Source organism: Diplodia seriata (genome assembly GCF_021436955.1).
Source record: "Diplodia seriata strain FDS-637 chromosome Unknown scaffold_9, whole genome shotgun sequence".
NCBI classification, from domain to species: Eukaryota; Fungi; Ascomycota; class Dothideomycetes; order Botryosphaeriales; family Botryosphaeriaceae; genus Diplodia; species Diplodia seriata.
Genome location: NW_027117316.1, coordinates 1,059,551 through 1,075,303, shown reverse-complemented (window position 1 = coordinate 1,075,303; position 15,753 = coordinate 1,059,551). Strand labels below are relative to the sequence as shown.

At 57.5% G+C, this 15,753-nt stretch overlaps 7 protein-coding genes across 7 annotated transcripts; 5 read left to right on the top strand and 2 right to left on the bottom strand.

The window, feature by feature from the left end:
- Window positions 1–584: 584 nt before the first annotated feature.
- On the top strand, window positions 585–1,272 carry SLS55_008757 (uncharacterized protein; the record flags this gene model as incomplete). The annotated part of the gene is made up of 3 exons (XM_066780163.1): window positions 585–652; window positions 886–1,013; window positions 1,100–1,272. 3 exons carry the CDS (start codon window positions 585–587, stop codon window positions 1,270–1,272), a joined length of 369 nt encoding a protein of 122 aa, XP_066629392.1.
- Window positions 1,273–2,775: 1,503 nt separating this feature from the next.
- SLS55_008756 (uncharacterized protein) lies at window positions 2,776–5,277 on the top strand (the record flags this gene model as incomplete). Its single annotated transcript, XM_066780162.1, has 2 exons — window positions 2,776–3,767; window positions 3,924–5,277. The coding sequence occupies 2 exons, from the start codon at window positions 2,776–2,778 to the stop codon at window positions 5,275–5,277; spliced, it is 2,346 nt and encodes a 781-aa protein (XP_066629391.1).
- Window positions 5,278–6,847: 1,570 nt separating this feature from the next.
- On the bottom strand, window positions 6,848–9,025 carry SLS55_008755 (uncharacterized protein; the record flags this gene model as incomplete). Its single annotated transcript, XM_066780161.1, has 2 exons — window positions 6,848–8,961; window positions 9,019–9,025. The coding sequence occupies 2 exons, from the start codon at window positions 9,023–9,025 to the stop codon at window positions 6,848–6,850; spliced, it is 2,121 nt and encodes a 706-aa protein (XP_066629390.1).
- Window positions 9,026–9,900: 875 nt separating this feature from the next.
- On the top strand, window positions 9,901–11,304 carry GAL10 (UDP-glucose-4-epimerase; the record flags this gene model as incomplete). Its single annotated transcript, XM_066780160.1, has 4 exons — window positions 9,901–9,929; window positions 10,104–10,338; window positions 10,397–10,847; window positions 10,901–11,304. 4 exons carry the CDS (start codon window positions 9,901–9,903, stop codon window positions 11,302–11,304), a joined length of 1,119 nt encoding a protein of 372 aa, XP_066629389.1.
- Window positions 11,305–11,774: 470 nt separating this feature from the next.
- Window positions 11,775–13,112, top strand: ARC1 (G4 quadruplex nucleic acid binding protein; the record flags this gene model as incomplete). Its single annotated transcript, XM_066780159.1, has 1 exon — window positions 11,775–13,112. One exon carries the CDS (start codon window positions 11,775–11,777, stop codon window positions 13,110–13,112), a length of 1,338 nt encoding a protein of 445 aa, XP_066629388.1.
- An 885-nt stretch (window positions 13,113–13,997) lies between these two features.
- On the bottom strand, window positions 13,998–14,763 carry NdufS4 (ndufs4 NADH dehydrogenase Fe-S protein subunit; the record flags this gene model as incomplete). Its single annotated transcript, XM_066780158.1, has 3 exons — window positions 13,998–14,307; window positions 14,359–14,469; window positions 14,525–14,763. The coding sequence occupies 3 exons, from the start codon at window positions 14,761–14,763 to the stop codon at window positions 13,998–14,000; spliced, it is 660 nt and encodes a 219-aa protein (XP_066629387.1).
- Window positions 14,764–15,050: 287 nt separating this feature from the next.
- Window positions 15,051–15,631, top strand: ATP17 (ATP synthase f chain, mitochondrial precursor; the record flags this gene model as incomplete). Its single annotated transcript, XM_066780157.1, has 4 exons — window positions 15,051–15,098; window positions 15,150–15,164; window positions 15,322–15,472; window positions 15,531–15,631. 4 exons carry the CDS (start codon window positions 15,051–15,053, stop codon window positions 15,629–15,631), a joined length of 315 nt encoding a protein of 104 aa, XP_066629386.1.
- Between the last annotated feature and the right edge of the window lie 122 nt (window positions 15,632–15,753).

The window sequence follows — 15,753 nt, the reverse complement described above, 5'->3', positions numbered from 1 at the left end:
TTGCCTCGCAGATCTCATTTTCCCTGGGTGCAGGGGTGTAGTTCGACGTGAAGCAGCACCGCGTGTTGTCGTTGCCCGTGCTGTGTGTGTGCTCGCAGCATTGATAGCGGCAACCAATTGGCACGGCCAGGGCATGTCGTGTCGCAAGCCTAGGTATGACGCACGGCCCCTTTGCCGGCTGGCTTTCCGCAGCGAAGCCACTCTGGAAAGAGTGCACCAAAGGCCAGAGCTTGCCTTGCCTTGGCCTTTCCCTCGCGGGCCGCAGCGCAGCAGCACCGACATCACACACACCTCCACCTCTGTGTGCGCGCAGCAACCAACACCAGACCATCGATCCCACCATCTCCCGCATTCCAACCGCGAACATCCTACGCTCATCATGGATTTTTCCGACATTTTGTAAGCTTGCTCTCACTCCCCGGGCCCCTTCCTTTCATCGCACGCCCGCGCGCGCGCTCGTGCAGGTAGAGCTATACGTAGCTCCAGGCAGCTGCGGGCGGCCCATTGCGCAAAGCTGAACCCCAACCCGCTTTCCGTGTTTTCTCGAGACATTCATGCTAATTGATGATGACGAACACAGCCGCATGGTCAACCTCGCCGTCGGCGTCTTCATGGTCCTCGGCGGCATCGCGCAGTTCTTCCCCATCGGCCTGTAAGACGCAACCCTCCCCAGCCGGTTTTTCTGTCACTTTCCCGCGCCGGTGCATCCTTGCATTCGAGCACGGCAGTGTGCTCGAATAGTCCCCGCGCGCAAAGGCGCGTAAAAGAAGGCGGGAAGAAGGGTGTCCCGAAATGCTGCGCACATGGCACCGTGCAGCCTGCGAGATACTTTGCAGACAGGAAACAAATGCGGTTTGCTGATGTATGGTTTGATACTATCTGCAGGAAGGAGGTCATCGTCGGCGTCTACCTCGTCCTGTTCGGCGCCGCGACGGCCGGTCTCGAGTTCCAAATCCCGCCCCCGGTGGCCAAGTATGCGTCCTTCATGTTCTCGTTCCTGGGACGTGGTGTTTGTAAGCCTTCCTATTCCTTGTCCTCACCTCGATGGTAGCATGCGAGGAACGGTTGCGGGTGACTGACCGGATGGGAACCTTCGCAGTCTACGTCTTCGTCGGCACCGTCATCCTCGCCGACCGCTGGTTTCAGTACGTCCCTGGCACCATCATCGGCATTGTCGGCATCGCCTACATTGTTCTCGAGTATATCCCGTCCATCGAGCCGCCGGCGAACATGCGCGACGCCGACGCCGGTTGGGGCGCTGAGCAGGTTTAAGCGAACCTGCTGGCTCTCCACAACACGTCTGTGAATTATCAGGACAAAGGCAGCTTTGAGGGCGGAGGGAAGCGCGCGCTGCGAGTAGGCAATCATCCTTCGCACAGTATATTCGAGTTTCCCTCCATGCTTGTGCGTGGCTAAGGCGGAGTGGCCGCAGGAGTTTGGCGGGTTTGGGGGAAGAAATGGCGATTGCCATAACCGACTGTTGTCAAGAGGCGGAATAAGCCTAAAGCCATTGGCGGAATAGATGAATGAAGCATATTTGGATGTTTCGCAGGGGTACGATAACAACGTCGTTCGGGTGCCTATGCACCAGGGGCCTTCTCGTCTGTTTCGAGTCTGAAGCTTTCCTTTTCTACAGCGGATTTTCGCGCCTGGTGCGGAGTTGGATTGGAGAATTGTTACCTTGTGTGTGAGGTCATGATTGCCACGGCAACGCGTTTGGGGGAAATTGGCGTTTCGACAAGTAGGTCTTGTGAAAGCGGCCGCCCATGTCACGGGCCCAGTTACGTATGTCCGCTCCATCTTCCAACAGATCTCCCATGCCGTATACCGACGCTACTGCAACCCCCCGGTCAAGCGTCTTCTCCAGCAGCAAGGAAGTAAAAGGACTGGGCGCTAGAATCTCAAATTCCTTGGAGACCTTTTGGATGAGAAAACAATCAAGAGAGGATCAGAGTCTCGTGAGTTGGTGTATCGGTGACCAACATGATGCAGCACCAGGATGCGGCTGAGAGTAACGGGCCAATGAGGGCGAGACAGTCTTGGCGCACGTTTTCCGATCTTGGCAGGACGAGGCTGTCCACCCCACCACAGCCATCAGCCCTATCCTGCTTCGCTTAGTCGGCCCGCACGGCAGCATCATGCGGCCTGTGATTGGATGGCGGCTTCTCAATGACGCGGATGGAAGGAAGGCCGAGGGGCCACCAAGAGTAGTCCCGGGCCCGAGTGGGCTTTTGGGCGCGGAAAGCCGGCGGAACAGGCCCGGCGGGGAGGGAGGGAGATTGTTGGTGGTGGGCAGTGGCCTGAGATGGGCGGAGCACAGCCCAGCGTGTGGCTGAACCAAGGTTGCATAGGCACATAGGGGCAGCAGCAATGGACCAGGACCCTGAGCAGCTGAAGCGGTGGGCATGGTGCTGGCTGCCATGCGCGCCCAGCAGCATTGACAAGCTCATGGCGGGCCTGGCTGGTGCAGGCGAAGCTCAGGTTTGGCGGCTGGGCTTCCGCGAGCTGGTGGCGCCTGCTGAAACCCGATGACGACCTCCACCGATCGCCAAGCAAGCATCCCTTCTCCCGCCCACCGCGCCAAACACCGCTCGCCATTCGCTCATTACAAACCCGTGCGACACCTTGCTTTGCGCTGTCGAGCCTCTCCCTCCCTCTCTCCTTTCTCTGAGATACCCCCGGGCGCCCAGGCGAGCCCCGTCGTTCAGCATAATCCCCGTTGTTGTTTTGCGCGTTAATTGACCTTAATTCCTTCGAGTCCCCCCGTCCACGACCATGTCCGCCGAACACAACACCGCCACCGGTGCCGCCGCCGACGCCGTCGCCGACCAGCTTGGCTTCAATCCCCCGGGCCAGCATGCCGTGGACCCGCAAGAGACGGCAGGAAGCGTCCCGCATACCACCCAGGGCGGCGAGCCGGGCGTCGGCCTGGGTCCGCAGGTCGTGAGCACGTCGGACGCGCTGGAGGTGCAATGCGGTCCGCTGCTGAACTACAGGCAGATGAGCGGCGCCGCCTCGGGCAGGCCCATCTGGCACGGCAGCGTTCTCATTGTGACCACGCCCGGGCAGATTCACCCGCAGCTGCTCCTGAGGGAGATCGGCGCCGTCGACCGCTCCACGGGCCCCGCGCGCCCCGAGACGCGCTCCTTCGACGGCTTCAGGCTGTACGAGGACCCCAACAAGGCTTTCTGGCGCTTCCTCATCGACGTGCCCCTCAGCGAGTATGAGGCGCGCTGGGAGTACGAGATCCCCAAGCTTGTGCCTGTCGGAGGAGCCACCATTGACGGTGATCCCACCAAGCGCGTGTTTGCCGTGCCTTCGATTACCCAATCTATGCGCATTCTTTTCCACTCGTGCAATGGCTTCAGTGTGGGAACGGACGTTGACGCCTGGTCCGGCCCTGCGCTCTGGAACGACGTGAACCGCATCCACGCGGACAAGCCCTTCCACGTCATGATTGGCGGCGGCGACCAGATCTACAACGACGGCGTGCGTGTTGACGGCCCTCTCAAGGCCTGGACCGACATTGGCAACCCCAAGAAGCGCCAGCATTTCCCCTTCAGCGAGCAGCTTCGTGAGGAGTGCGACGAATACTACTACAAGAACTACATCCGCTGGTACACCACGAGGCCGTTTGCCGACGCTAACGGCCAGATCCCCCAGCTGAACATCTGGGATGATCACGATATTATCGATGGCTTTGGTTCCTACACTGACCACTTCATGCGCTGTGCCGTGTTCCGTGGCATCGGTGGAGTTGCTCACAAGTAAGTTCTGGCCCTCTCGTCAATGTCTCAACCCCTTCGCTTTTGTCCCTTCTTCCGAGTCGTTGGTCCCTGAAAACGTTGAGACGCTGTGTGCAAGACATACAACTTGTCCCATCCCGGCTCGGATGAGACCCGGCTAACTCGGACCTTGCCTAGGTACTACCTTCTGTTCCAACACCATGTTGCTTGTCCAAAGAGCACTTTCACATCGGATTCCCCCGAGACTGTGGCGCCCGGTCCGGACGGAACCCCAGCCGATCCTGTGCAGATGAAGGATACCTTCGTCGCAGATGAGCCAGTAGAGGACGACTCGTACATCATCGGAGCGAAGCCTGGTCCGTATGTGGAGGAGCGCAGCCGATCTATTTACTGCCAGCTCGGCGCTCGCATTGCTTTCTTGGGTATTGACGCTCGCACCGAGCGCACCCGCCACCAGGTCAATTATCCTGAGACTTATGATCTGCTTTTCAACCGCTTGACGAAAGAGCTTTCATCCAATCGGGAGATCAAACATCTGGTCCTCCTCCTCGGCGTTCCTATCGCGTATCCGCGTCTACAATGGCTTGAGAACATCTTCCAAAGCCCTGTAATCGGTCCCATTCGATTCATGAACAAGCGCTTCGGTCTGGCTGGAAGCCTCTTCAACCACTTCGATGGGCAAGTCGACTTGCTTGATGATCTGGATGACCACTACACCGCCCGCCACCACAAGGCTGAGCGTAAGGAGCTAATCCTGCGCTTGCAAGATATCGCAAAGCAGCATAGCGTGCGTGTCACTATCCTTGGTGGTGACGTCCACTTGGCAGCTCTCGGTCGCTTCTACAGCAACCCTGCCCTAAAGGTGCCCGTTGAGCGCGATCACCGTTACATGATCAACATCGTCAGCAGTGCCATTACGAATAAGCCCCCACCGCAACCAGTCGCCAACCTCCTTGCACGCCGGAACAAGATTCACCACCTCGATCACGAGACGGACGAGACGTTACTCGAGCTCTTCGACAAGGACCCGGGTTTCAACGCCCAAGGCAAGGACGACAAGGGCGTTGGAAACAAGTCGGGCGACAAGAACCACTGCACCATGCCCTCGCGCAACTACGCCATCATCACCGAATCCTGGACGCCCAACGGCAACCCTTCCCTTGCGCCACCCGCCACGGCTAACGGCAACGGCACCGCCAACGGCTCTCTTGCGCCCCCCGCCCCTCCCGGCACCGCCAATGGCTCCACCCAATCCGCCTACACGGCCTCGGCGCCCAGTACCGTCATGTCCGACGGCCAGCCCGTTTCGGCCCCGCCGGACCCCAAGCAAAATCCCCGCCGCGCCCTGCACGACGGCGAAAAGGGTTGCGGCACGGTGCACCCGGCCGCGAGCGGCATTGAGGCGTCCGGCTTGGGCGGTCGGTACGGCCTTGACATCGCGTTTCGCGTCGAGATCTCACCGAAGGATCGTGAAGGCCGAACGGATGGGTATGGGATGAGTGTGCCGGGGTTGGAGGTTGGAGAGGTTTGATGAATGACGAATCGTGCGGGGAACTGCGTTGCTTCCTTTCCTACCAGAAATCCTCTTTCGTGATGGATGAGAGCTTATGTCCTCGTCTTTGCCACAGAGCTATGCTTTTAATATTTGTAATTGTTTTCTGTAACTATTCTCATGTTGGAGCTTGGAGATCTCGGAAGAGACAAAAGGTATTACCCCGCGAGTTCTTTCTCAAGAACTCGGCTTGATTGTGTTATTGTTTTTTCTCCCTTGTTTTTCTTGGTCATTTCTCCTTTCGGTGGAAGAGATGGAGGAATGAGGATAGTGCAAGCGGGCGATAATGGCATGGGTGCGTGTCCTCCTGGGAAAGACCGTAGTGCCTGAATGGGCTGTAGTGCTGGCTTATTTGATTCTCTCCTGGCCGCCGATATACCTTGCTCATCTGTTCTCTCTGTGATGTATTCCTAAGTGTAGGCAGCATGCCTTTTCCGAGCTGCAAAAGCAGGAAGAAAGACTGAGTAACCTTGACATCATGACATCGCGATGCGTGGATGGGAGCACGGAGTGCTAGTGAAGGCTGTCATTGTGAACTACGGGGAAAGAACTTCGTGGCGGTAACAGTACGTAGATGTGGAAAGAATCACTATAAGGCTTGCGCCGAAGCTAAGAAGCAGGAGTCATCATCGGCTCTGGATGACTCCAAGAAAGAAGGGGTGCGGGGGCAACCCGGAGGAAATTACCTACAAATAATCAGAGGAACCCCCAACTCGTCACCGGTCAGCGGAGCAAACACTGCCATTTGGCTGGAGTCGTGTGATGACGTTAGAAATCTACAACACGTAACAGAGTCAGACCAAAACCGTCTACTGCCGAGAAGCCAGGCGGGTGCCCCTCAAGTGAGGCAAAGTTCCAGCAGCTACGGAGAACTATGCAAGAAAGCAACGTAACATCATGATGGTGGAGAATCAATTGGTCAAGTGATGAAATTATCTGCAGGGGAGACAAGCGGAGATGTCATACAACACCTCCAGAGGAATTGTCTGATTTTGCCCACTGGATTCTCTGAAACTACGGTTTCCAAATCCGGGACGTTCAAGAGGCATCTCCCGTGGCGCTGAATGAACTTCTTGCTGAAGGCCTGGCTCTATTACGACACGCTCGTAAGCCGTTTCTGCGTTCTACATTGCAGAATGCTAAATCCAGATTAGCTAAGTCCGCGGGTTGGACTCGGGGTTTGAACTATATATTAGAAATGAGTCGCATCCTGGACTATACGAAGCGGCCACAGACGTGTGGTCCGGTTGGAAGCTCAGCTCTTTCGTGGTTGACTGTAGGGTAAGCATCATTTACTGCCCGATTCGTATTGGATGATACTGTCCATATGGCCAGGTTTGACCAGCTGATTTCACAAGTCACTCATCAAGCTGATGCTATTCATGTATTCATGTCGATGATGGGGCATTGCCCCTCTCTCCCACCGCCCAAGAACACCGCGCTATGCTTTTGAAGGACGAAAGAAAAAAAAAAACAAAAAAAAAACACCCGCCTGAACATTCCCTGGGGACCCTAGGCGTGGGACTGGAGCGCTGCCTGTACCAGCCCGCTACTCCGAGTATCCGTTGAACTCGTCGACCGGCCTGCCATTCATGCGCAGCCGGTACAAGCAGGTCCAGTCCCTGCCCCAGGTCCCCGTCACCCTCACCACCACCTTGTTGACCGGGGTGAGGAGCTCCGAGTTCAGGTTGAACGCCTGAACATGGTTCAAGGCGTCAACCTTATACTCGAAGCTCCCCACCCGAACGAACTTCTCCCGGGGCCTGTCCTCGATCGCCGGGAAGGCCGCCCGGACTCCCTCATCCTCCACCTCCACCCACACTTCCATCCCCCGGGGGGCACTCCCGATGTCTAGAGTGCCATCCCGAGGGATGTGCTCGACCAGAAGAGTCTCTGGCACAATCTTGTAGGGCATAATGACCCCGATTTGTGCCTTCCCGGACCCCGGAGACCTCGCCGCGCACCAGCAGTCTGTAGGCTCCTCCCAGGCGACGAGTGCGGCGGCGGGCGGGAGGTCTCCAGGGATCCAGGTTAGCTTTTGGAGAGCTCTCCTGGCCAAGCCACGTGAGGCCATGGTGGGGGAGGTGAGATGAGGGTCCACGACGGCCCCCAGGCTCCTTGAGAAGAAGTTGACAGCGTGAAGAGCCGTCCAGGCGTTCTCCAACAACAAGTTGTTGGCCATTGTGTCCAGTTGGCCCTTTGGCAAGGCTGCGACGAAGTCCTTGAGCTTACTGTCCAGTTTGCGGTTCCACGACGACTCCATGTCGGCAACATGGGTTTCCAGAAGCTGATAACGGTCTTGCACCATGCCGATGAACGTTTCTCGGTCGACGGGGGCGTTTTTCTGGATTGCGTCCTTGAGCTTAGTGTCGATTGCGTCCGACAAGTACGCGTCCATGTGGGCCTTATTGTTTTGCCAGAAGTTGGTCCATGATGGAGAGTCGCCGCGATTGCCAGTGGTGATGCCTTCTTTGGCCAAGTTGTCGCGAAGAGCATGCCAAAAGGCGCCAGGAATTTCGGTACGGCCGGTCTTCGGGTTGTGTGTGAGCATGACCCATTCAGGGAGCTTGCTATGAAGGTATTCAAGATCCTCCTTGACAATTCCGAACCCCTTGTCGACTTGAGCGATCTTGTTGCTTAGGTAGTCAATCTTGCTGCCTTCACCGATGACCGGAAAGGGCTGGTTGACGAAGTCGAAGCCAGTGACGATGTTGATAACCTTGAGGGAGCTTTCACGCATGTAAGCGGCGGCGGTTGTGTTGCGGACGAAGACAGACTTGAAAGACACATCGAGGAGCAGGTAGAGGAAGAAGATGGCGGAGAGGAAGCCGAGAGCCAGGGCACTGAACTTAGACACGATCGACATGACTGAGAAGATGGGAGCCAGGTAGTTGCGCATGCTGCGACGCGCGATGTCGTACCAAGCCGGGCTGTAATGGGCCCATCCAACGAAAGCAGCCTCGCGGAGATCGTGCCAGCTCTTGGTGGGCAAGAAGGAGCTTTCGTTGGTATCGCGGGTCGCCGGGCGGCTATCGTCGTTGGGGGCGGTGGACGGGTTGTGGATTTGGTTGGTATTGGAGACTGGGACATCATCATTGAGTGTGGCTGGTTGAGTTGGGGTGCGGCTGTTGTTGGAGACCGGATGGCCCTCGTCGTTGGGTGCAGCAGGCTGGTTGGGAATGCGACTGCTGGTGTGGGCCGAATGGTGGCTGGAGGTAGAGCGGCGCGAGCTTGTGTGGACAGAGCTGGACTTCTTGAGAGGAGAGGAAGTCTCGCGTGCCTCGGGAATGGTGGGGGGGATTCTGACGGTTTCGTCGTTCTCGGTAATGGTGCGAGGGACGGAGACATGAGCTCTTTCACGGTGCCTGGAGAAGGATGCTGCAAAGCCCTCCTGAATGGTAGGGGCCTCAGCCATCTCCGGCGGGGTGGACGCACGACTGTCCAATCCAGTAGCGCCATAAGCCCTGGAGCCAGCGGGGCGGGTGGTAACGAGGCGGCCAACGTGACCAGCATTGGTGGGTGTCATGGAAGCACGATCATTACGGCGGTCACCGGCATCAGAGCCAGCATCGGAGCCAGCGACGCTCGGCGTGCGTGAGGCGATTCGAGTGGAGCGGCGAGGAGTTGCCATGTCGGGCAGAGCAGCCGAAGAGGCGCGGGAGCCTATGCGCAAGTCAGTGGGTTTCAAAGAGGCAAGACCGAAGGTCAGTAGTGACTAACGAGGCATGATGGTAGACAAGCCTGTGAGCTGAGGTGATGTTGGAAGAGTAGGAGTAGAACGAAGGCTGAGGGCAAGAGCGGTTGAGAAGAGGATGTGGTCGATTAAGTTTCGCGAATGTCGAATTGCGCTAGGTAGTTCGAAAGACTCGATCGATAATGCTGAAGAAGGAGAAGGAGAAAGAGAGCTTAGGCCGAGGCGACGATGGAGTTTTGACCGCAACTTGAAACGCCCACAATAGCAATTGTGGTGAAAAGAGACAATAGGAAAGAGACAATAGGAAAGGACCCACCGCTGGAGGGTGAGCTGCAGCTCTCACCAAGAAGGGTGCTTCGAGAAGTCGGGAGCTCGTGCAGCTGCCGCGGCAGGCAATGGCGCGGAGCAGAGTGAGGCTATACGGCAGTCACGGTGACGGCGGAAGTAACAACGGCCGAAATATACAACTGCTTCCTTGACATGTCCAGCGAACAAAGGACCTCAATAAAGGCAGCATCGTCCAGGCATAGGACAGCAGGGGCAGCAAGGCAGTGGCCGCTTGCAGACGCGATGCAAGCGCGGGCGGCAGACAAAGCGCAGACTGTGGCGGCGGAAGCGGATGCGCGATCGTGTTTTGGTGTTGCGACGCGTCGGCCAGAGATGGCACGCGCGTGCCGGGGTCGGCAGCGCTGACGCCACCGAAGCTCTGGGCAGCCTCCGACGGCGCACGGGGCGCCTGGAGACTGGTATTAGGATCCACGGCCGGTGCAGTGGGTTGCCCTCCGCTCATTTCCCCTCCAACCCGCCCCGGCCTACATATACTCTTCTGCCACCCTCCAGCTGCCCACTGCTTGCTGCTGCAATTCTCTCGCTTTACTCCCGCTACTACCCGCTCCAATTCCTCCATCATGGTTGTTGGCTCTGTCCTCGTCACCGGGTAAGTTCGCATCACGGGCTCCTCGTACCCGCCGCACTGCACTGCGCAGTTGTCTGGTCAGGCGCGCAATCGCTTGCCATTGCCATGCGCCACTCCCTCCACGTTGCGCGTTTGCCGTTGCTAGGCTTCTGCCTGTTCTCCTGCCGAACCATGTTGTTGACGCCCTTTCTTCAGTGGCACTGGCTACATCGGCTCTTTCACCGTCCTTGCGCTGCTTGATGCCGACTACAAGGTTGTCATTGTCGACAACCTGTACAACTCGAACGAGGAGGTCCTCAACCGTATCGAGCTCATCTCCGGCAAGCGTCCTCTCTTCTACAAGGTCGACATCACCGATGAGGCCGCTCTGGGCAAGGTCTTCGAGGAGCACCCCGACATCGACAATGTCATCCACTTTGCCGCTCTCAAGGTGCGTCGCTCAATCCCAGCATGCAAAGAGCCCCCATACTAACCCATCGCTCCAACAGGCCGTCGGCGAGTCCGGCGAGATCCCCCTCGAGTACTACCGCGTGAATGTCCAGGGCAGTTTGACACTGTTGCGCTCCATGGCCAAGCACGATGTCACCAACATTGTCTTCTCGTCCTCAGCCACCGTGTATGGCGACGCCACCAGGGTCCCCAACATGATTCCTATTCCCGAGCACTGCCCCATTGGCCCTACCAACACCTACGGTCGCACCAAGTCAACTGTTGAGGCCATGATTACCGACCACGTCGAGGCCGAGCGCAACAAGGCGAAGAAGGCGGGCCAAAATGGCGACAAGTTCAATGGCGCTCTGCTGCGCTACTTCAACCCCGCTGGCGCCCACCCTAGTGGCATCATGGGCGAGAACCCTCTGGGTGTCCCCTACAACCTGCTTCCTCTCCTCGCGCAGGTCGCCATTGGAAAGAGGGAGAAGCTGCTCGTCTTCGGCGATGGTAAGCCTTTCGCACGTTTACTCCTGCTAGTCCAGTTTTACTGACCCGTACAGACTACGCCTCAAAGGATGGCACTGCCATCCGTGACTACATCCACGTTCTTGACCTTGCCAAGGGCCATCTCGTTGCGCTGAACTACCTACGTGAGCACAACCCTGGTGTCAAGGCATGGAACCTGGGTAGCGGCAGGGGGTCGACTGTCTTCGAGATGGTCAAGGCCTTCAGCCATGTCGTCGGCCGTGACCTGCCCTACCAGGTTGTCGAGCGCCGCCAGGGTGATGTGCTGGACCTCACGGCCAACCCCACCCTTGCGAACAAGGAGCTAAACTGGAAGACGGAGCTCACGCTGGAAGACGCCTGCCAGGATCTGTGGAAGTGGACGGAGAACAACCCCGAAGGCTATTTCCAGCAGCCGCCAGCGGAATTCGTCGAGAAGCTCAAGGCCTCGAAGGCTTAAAACGTTGACCAAGCTGGGCTGGTCAAGATAATAGGACATGATGATGGCAATTACTACATTTTAGCATTGTGCGTTGGTATACCAGCGTCAGTTTGGCAGTGGAACATGCGTTTTATTTAGTATGCTGCGAACGGGCGCAAGTTTCAAAAGAAATGAAATAGAGTCAATAATATAGATTGCTGCGCAGGGACGCGCTGGCACCATGAAACCGCCGATGACGACTGTGTTTTTGGGGCGGTCGGAGTTTGTTCGCGCTTTGACTCACCCGCCGACAATTCTCGATGCTGCCCACCACGAAATTGTTGCCCCGCCGCATCCCCAGCGCATTTCAACTGAGGACTGCGCACCGCACCGCGTCTGGCTGTACACGGACGAGCAAGCTATCCACGTCATCTTTGCCCCCTGCAATTGCATCTCAAACACGCCCGCCCCGACTTCTTCTGCACCCCGCCTTCATCCCCGCCCGCGCCATGGCTACCGCTACCTCGTTCGACGAGCCCGTCCTCGCGCTCCTCCAGCGCTCGTACCCCGACGCCGGAGCCGTCACTGACACCGATGCCGTCAAGCTTTCGAGCGCCGTTTTCAAGAACGTCCAGTACACCGACGCTGAGAAGACTGAGATAACGCAATGGCTGATTACCTCCTCGCACGTGGGCTCCGCCACCGAGGATGAGGCAAAGCGCGCCGAGCGCCTGTCCTCACTGAACACACACCTGTCCACCCGCACCACCGTGCTGGGAGCGAAGCCCTCGGTGGCTGACGTGGCTTTGTACGCGAAACTGGCCCCGGTCGTTTCCAAGTGGTCGCCGGAGGAGCGAACGGGCGAGCAGGGCTACCACCACATTGTGCGCTTCGTCGACTTCATCCAGAACGCTCCGGTCTTTGGTTTGAAGATTGGCGATGATGATAAGATCACGGTTGACCAAAACGACGTTAAGTTCACCATCAAGCCTATCGACGCAAAGGCTGAGAAGGAACGCAAGAAGAAGGAGAAGGAGGCCGCCGCCGCTGCAGCAGGTGGTGCCACACCTACATCTGCTACTGGCGGCGAGGCTAAGAGCAAGAAGGAGAAGAAGGCCCATGACAAGGTTGAAGCGGCGGGCGAGGCTATTGCTGCGGCTGCTGGTGCCGGCAAGGAGAACAAGAAGAAGGAGAAGAAGGAAAAGCAGCCCAAGCCACAGAAGGCTGCGCCTGCCGAGAAGCCGCTGTCGCCCTCTCTCATTGATCTCCGCGTGGGCCACATTCTGAAGGCCGAGAGACACCCCAACGCTGACAGCCTGTACGTTTCGACCATCGCTGTTGGTGATGCACCCGGCACCGACAACACTTCCGAGTACGAGGGTCAGGTTGTCCGTACCGTCTGCTCTGGCCTGAACGGCCTGATCCCACTCGAGGAGATGCAAAACCGCAAGATTGTCGCTGTCTGCAATCTCAAGCCCGTCACCATGCGCGGCATCAAGTCCTGCGCCATGGTGCTCGCGGCTTCACCCAAGGTCGCCGAGGGTGAGGACAGCCACAAGGGCCCTGTTGAACTCGTCAACCCGCCCGCCGACGCCAAGGCCGGTGACCGTGTCCTCTTCGAGGGCTGGGAGGGCGAACCTGAGGGTGTGCTCAACCCGAAGAAGAAGGTATGGGAGACGCTCCAGCCAGGCTTTACCACCACCGACAACCTCGAGGTTGGCTTCGAGGTCGGCGACGTGCCACAACTCGCTGGCGAGGGCCCGGAGAAGAAGACTGGGTTGGGTAAGCTGAAAACCGCCGCCGGCCTCTGCACGGTCACCACCCTCAAGGGTGCTACTGTCCGGTAAATTAAGGAAATGAAGACTTGAAGGCAAAAAACACGTCACTGTAGATCTGTCTTGTGATGTGAGATAGTGGGGGTTGCCGGGGTCTACCTCAATTCAAAAATTACAATAACGTATCCTCATAAAGACACTGATTGAAATGCACAGCGCGACAGCGGATGTGGACAGCTGAAAGGCCGAATCGGGTTGTGTCATGGAGTGTGTGATCGTGCGACCACAGAAACGTATATTTGGTATTGCTGTTCAGCAGCTTGCTGGTCGCTTTGGCCGTTCCGCAAATCCCTATTTTATGCAGTGTTTTTTGAGATTTAAAAGAAAACTGGACGTGCACTCCGCTAAGATCCGGACCACAGGCCAATCCGACCGCTCGGATTGTGTCATGTTGATTAGGTTACGCGGTCTCGTTTGCGTCACTGACTCTGGCATTCTGGGTCTTACGGCTGATGCAATTGAGGCTGTTTTCTTATCGGAGTTCAACACATTCCAGAGTACTTCGAAATACAATAAGTATCATTTTCAGCATCTGGCGGTCTCGGACGCAACAGAAGTTATTGTCACGATACAAGCCCGCCTGTCAGAACTCCACCATGGATATTTAGAACCATCGCAGGCTTATAGATAGTTTAGCCCTTGGGAAAAACTGGTTGTCAGCCTTGTCTTTATACATAAATCATCTCTGAGGGCTCGTCCCCTGCGATTTTCATCTCCCGGTGCTCTTGAGCAATCAACGCCCACGTTGGCTCTACTAAGTTTCACGCTCTGGCTTTGCTGCATGTCCCTATTTCCTTAGTCTTGCCTCAGAACACTCGTGATTTCCCAGTGCTGTCTTCTAGGCCTGTCTGGACCTCAGCTAGATTGATATGTACAGACCTCAACGCGCTTCGACTCTTATTTCGTCCGGACGATCTTGAGCTTTTTGGGGCTGTGCATGAAGTTGTTGGCATACGCCTTGGGAACAATCCTCCGCTCATTAGGCTCTTGAACGAAGTATTCGTAGCCCTGCTTTTCAGCAAAGGCAATGGCGTCCTCCTTGCTCTTGAAGAACATGCGCTCGCCCTGCATGAAATCGGCAGACGATTGCCAGCCGATCAGAGGGTTCTCCCATCTGTGACCCTTGGAAAGGGGGTCCCAGTCCATCTGCCAGTGGTGCGAGTGCCAATCGCCAGACTGAGTGGCAGGCTTGGTCGGCTTGTAAATGCTGGGAGGAAATCAGCGTGCATTCAATACCAGCCGACGGCGAGCAGCGTACCGGACAGTGCGGGCTTGCAGATCGACCGGGGCGCCCGACAAAACGGCGGCAGGCACAGCCTGACCAGGCTCACTGCCATCCATGACGCGCCTGGGGATGGGGGAGAAGGTTCTTGAGCGCAGTTAGTACCCGGTATTATCTATCTTGCCTCCCATTGGCTGCTCACGAGGTGCGGTAGTCCACGGTCACATTGTAGTCAGGGTTGTGCTTGGCCATGGCCTCAGAGGGCCCTTCCTTCGAGACCACTGAGGCATCACCTGCCTGCACGCCGGGCTTGTCGGAGGAGGAGGTGCTTGGCTTAGGCTCGATGTCGGTGCTGTAGAATCGGCGCGCAGGGGCGCAGGTGCGCTGAGCGACGGGACGCGAAGCTGCGGCGAGCAGCCGAGAGTTCAATGCCCGCTGCATTGTTAGGACGGGTCGTGCGAGAGTTGCGGCGTGGTGGGTGAGCGCGGAGCGGGTAGGTAAGTGATGTAGGTCGCCGCTCCCAGGGCCGCCGGAGGAAGGGCTGCCAAGACCTCAATGCCGCCGTTTTAGCGCAGCAGCACTTCCTGCGACCTCATCGACCTTTGCGGCTTGCTATCGCAGCACACACCCCAACCATCTCCGCTCCACGCCAATGTACGACGCCCGCACCCCAACTAGTCCGTCCTTGTCTGCCGATGCCGACGCTGACCGAGTTTAGACCTCTCGAGATGAGCTACATCGCCAAGCGCGGTCTTTCGACCCTCATTCCTCCCAAGGTACGCTCCGTTGTAGATTCGCGCAGAACCATCACTGACTAACCCTCCCAGATTGCCTCGCCGAACGTAAGTGTCCTGCCACTGCCCCAATGCCGCCCTCGATGGGCTCCGCCCCGGAGTGCGACATCGGTCCCCCAAGAAAAGCCGACAAGCCGCGACTGCGTAGCGTTGCGGAGTGTAACCAATGACTTACGTGACGGGCATGGACTGACGGATGGAAAAGGCCATCGGCGGCGCTCAGGATGCTGTCCGTATGCAGCGCGTCGTAAGCTTCTACGAGAAGCTCCCCCGTGGCCCCGCTCCGGCACCGCAGCCAAAGGGTCTCATCGAGAGGTACCAGGCCAGGTACTTTGGCAAGAACCCCTCGGGCATGCGTAAGATCCCCAAATGGGTGTTGTCCGCACTAAAAGGATCTGTTCTGACGCGGCGCAGCTCTCGTCCACCTCATTGGCGGTCTGATCGTCATTGGTTACGCTCAGAACTACTACTTCCACCTGCGTAAGTCCACGCTCTCCTACGGCCGGGATGAGTGAAGTCTGACGAGTTTGCAGGCCACCACAAGAACAACGCCCACTAGACGTGCGCGCGTTTAGACTAGAAGCAAAGCAGTGTGTAAATATTCTGGAATGTGCCATCAAGGCTGAAGCCTTTTCCG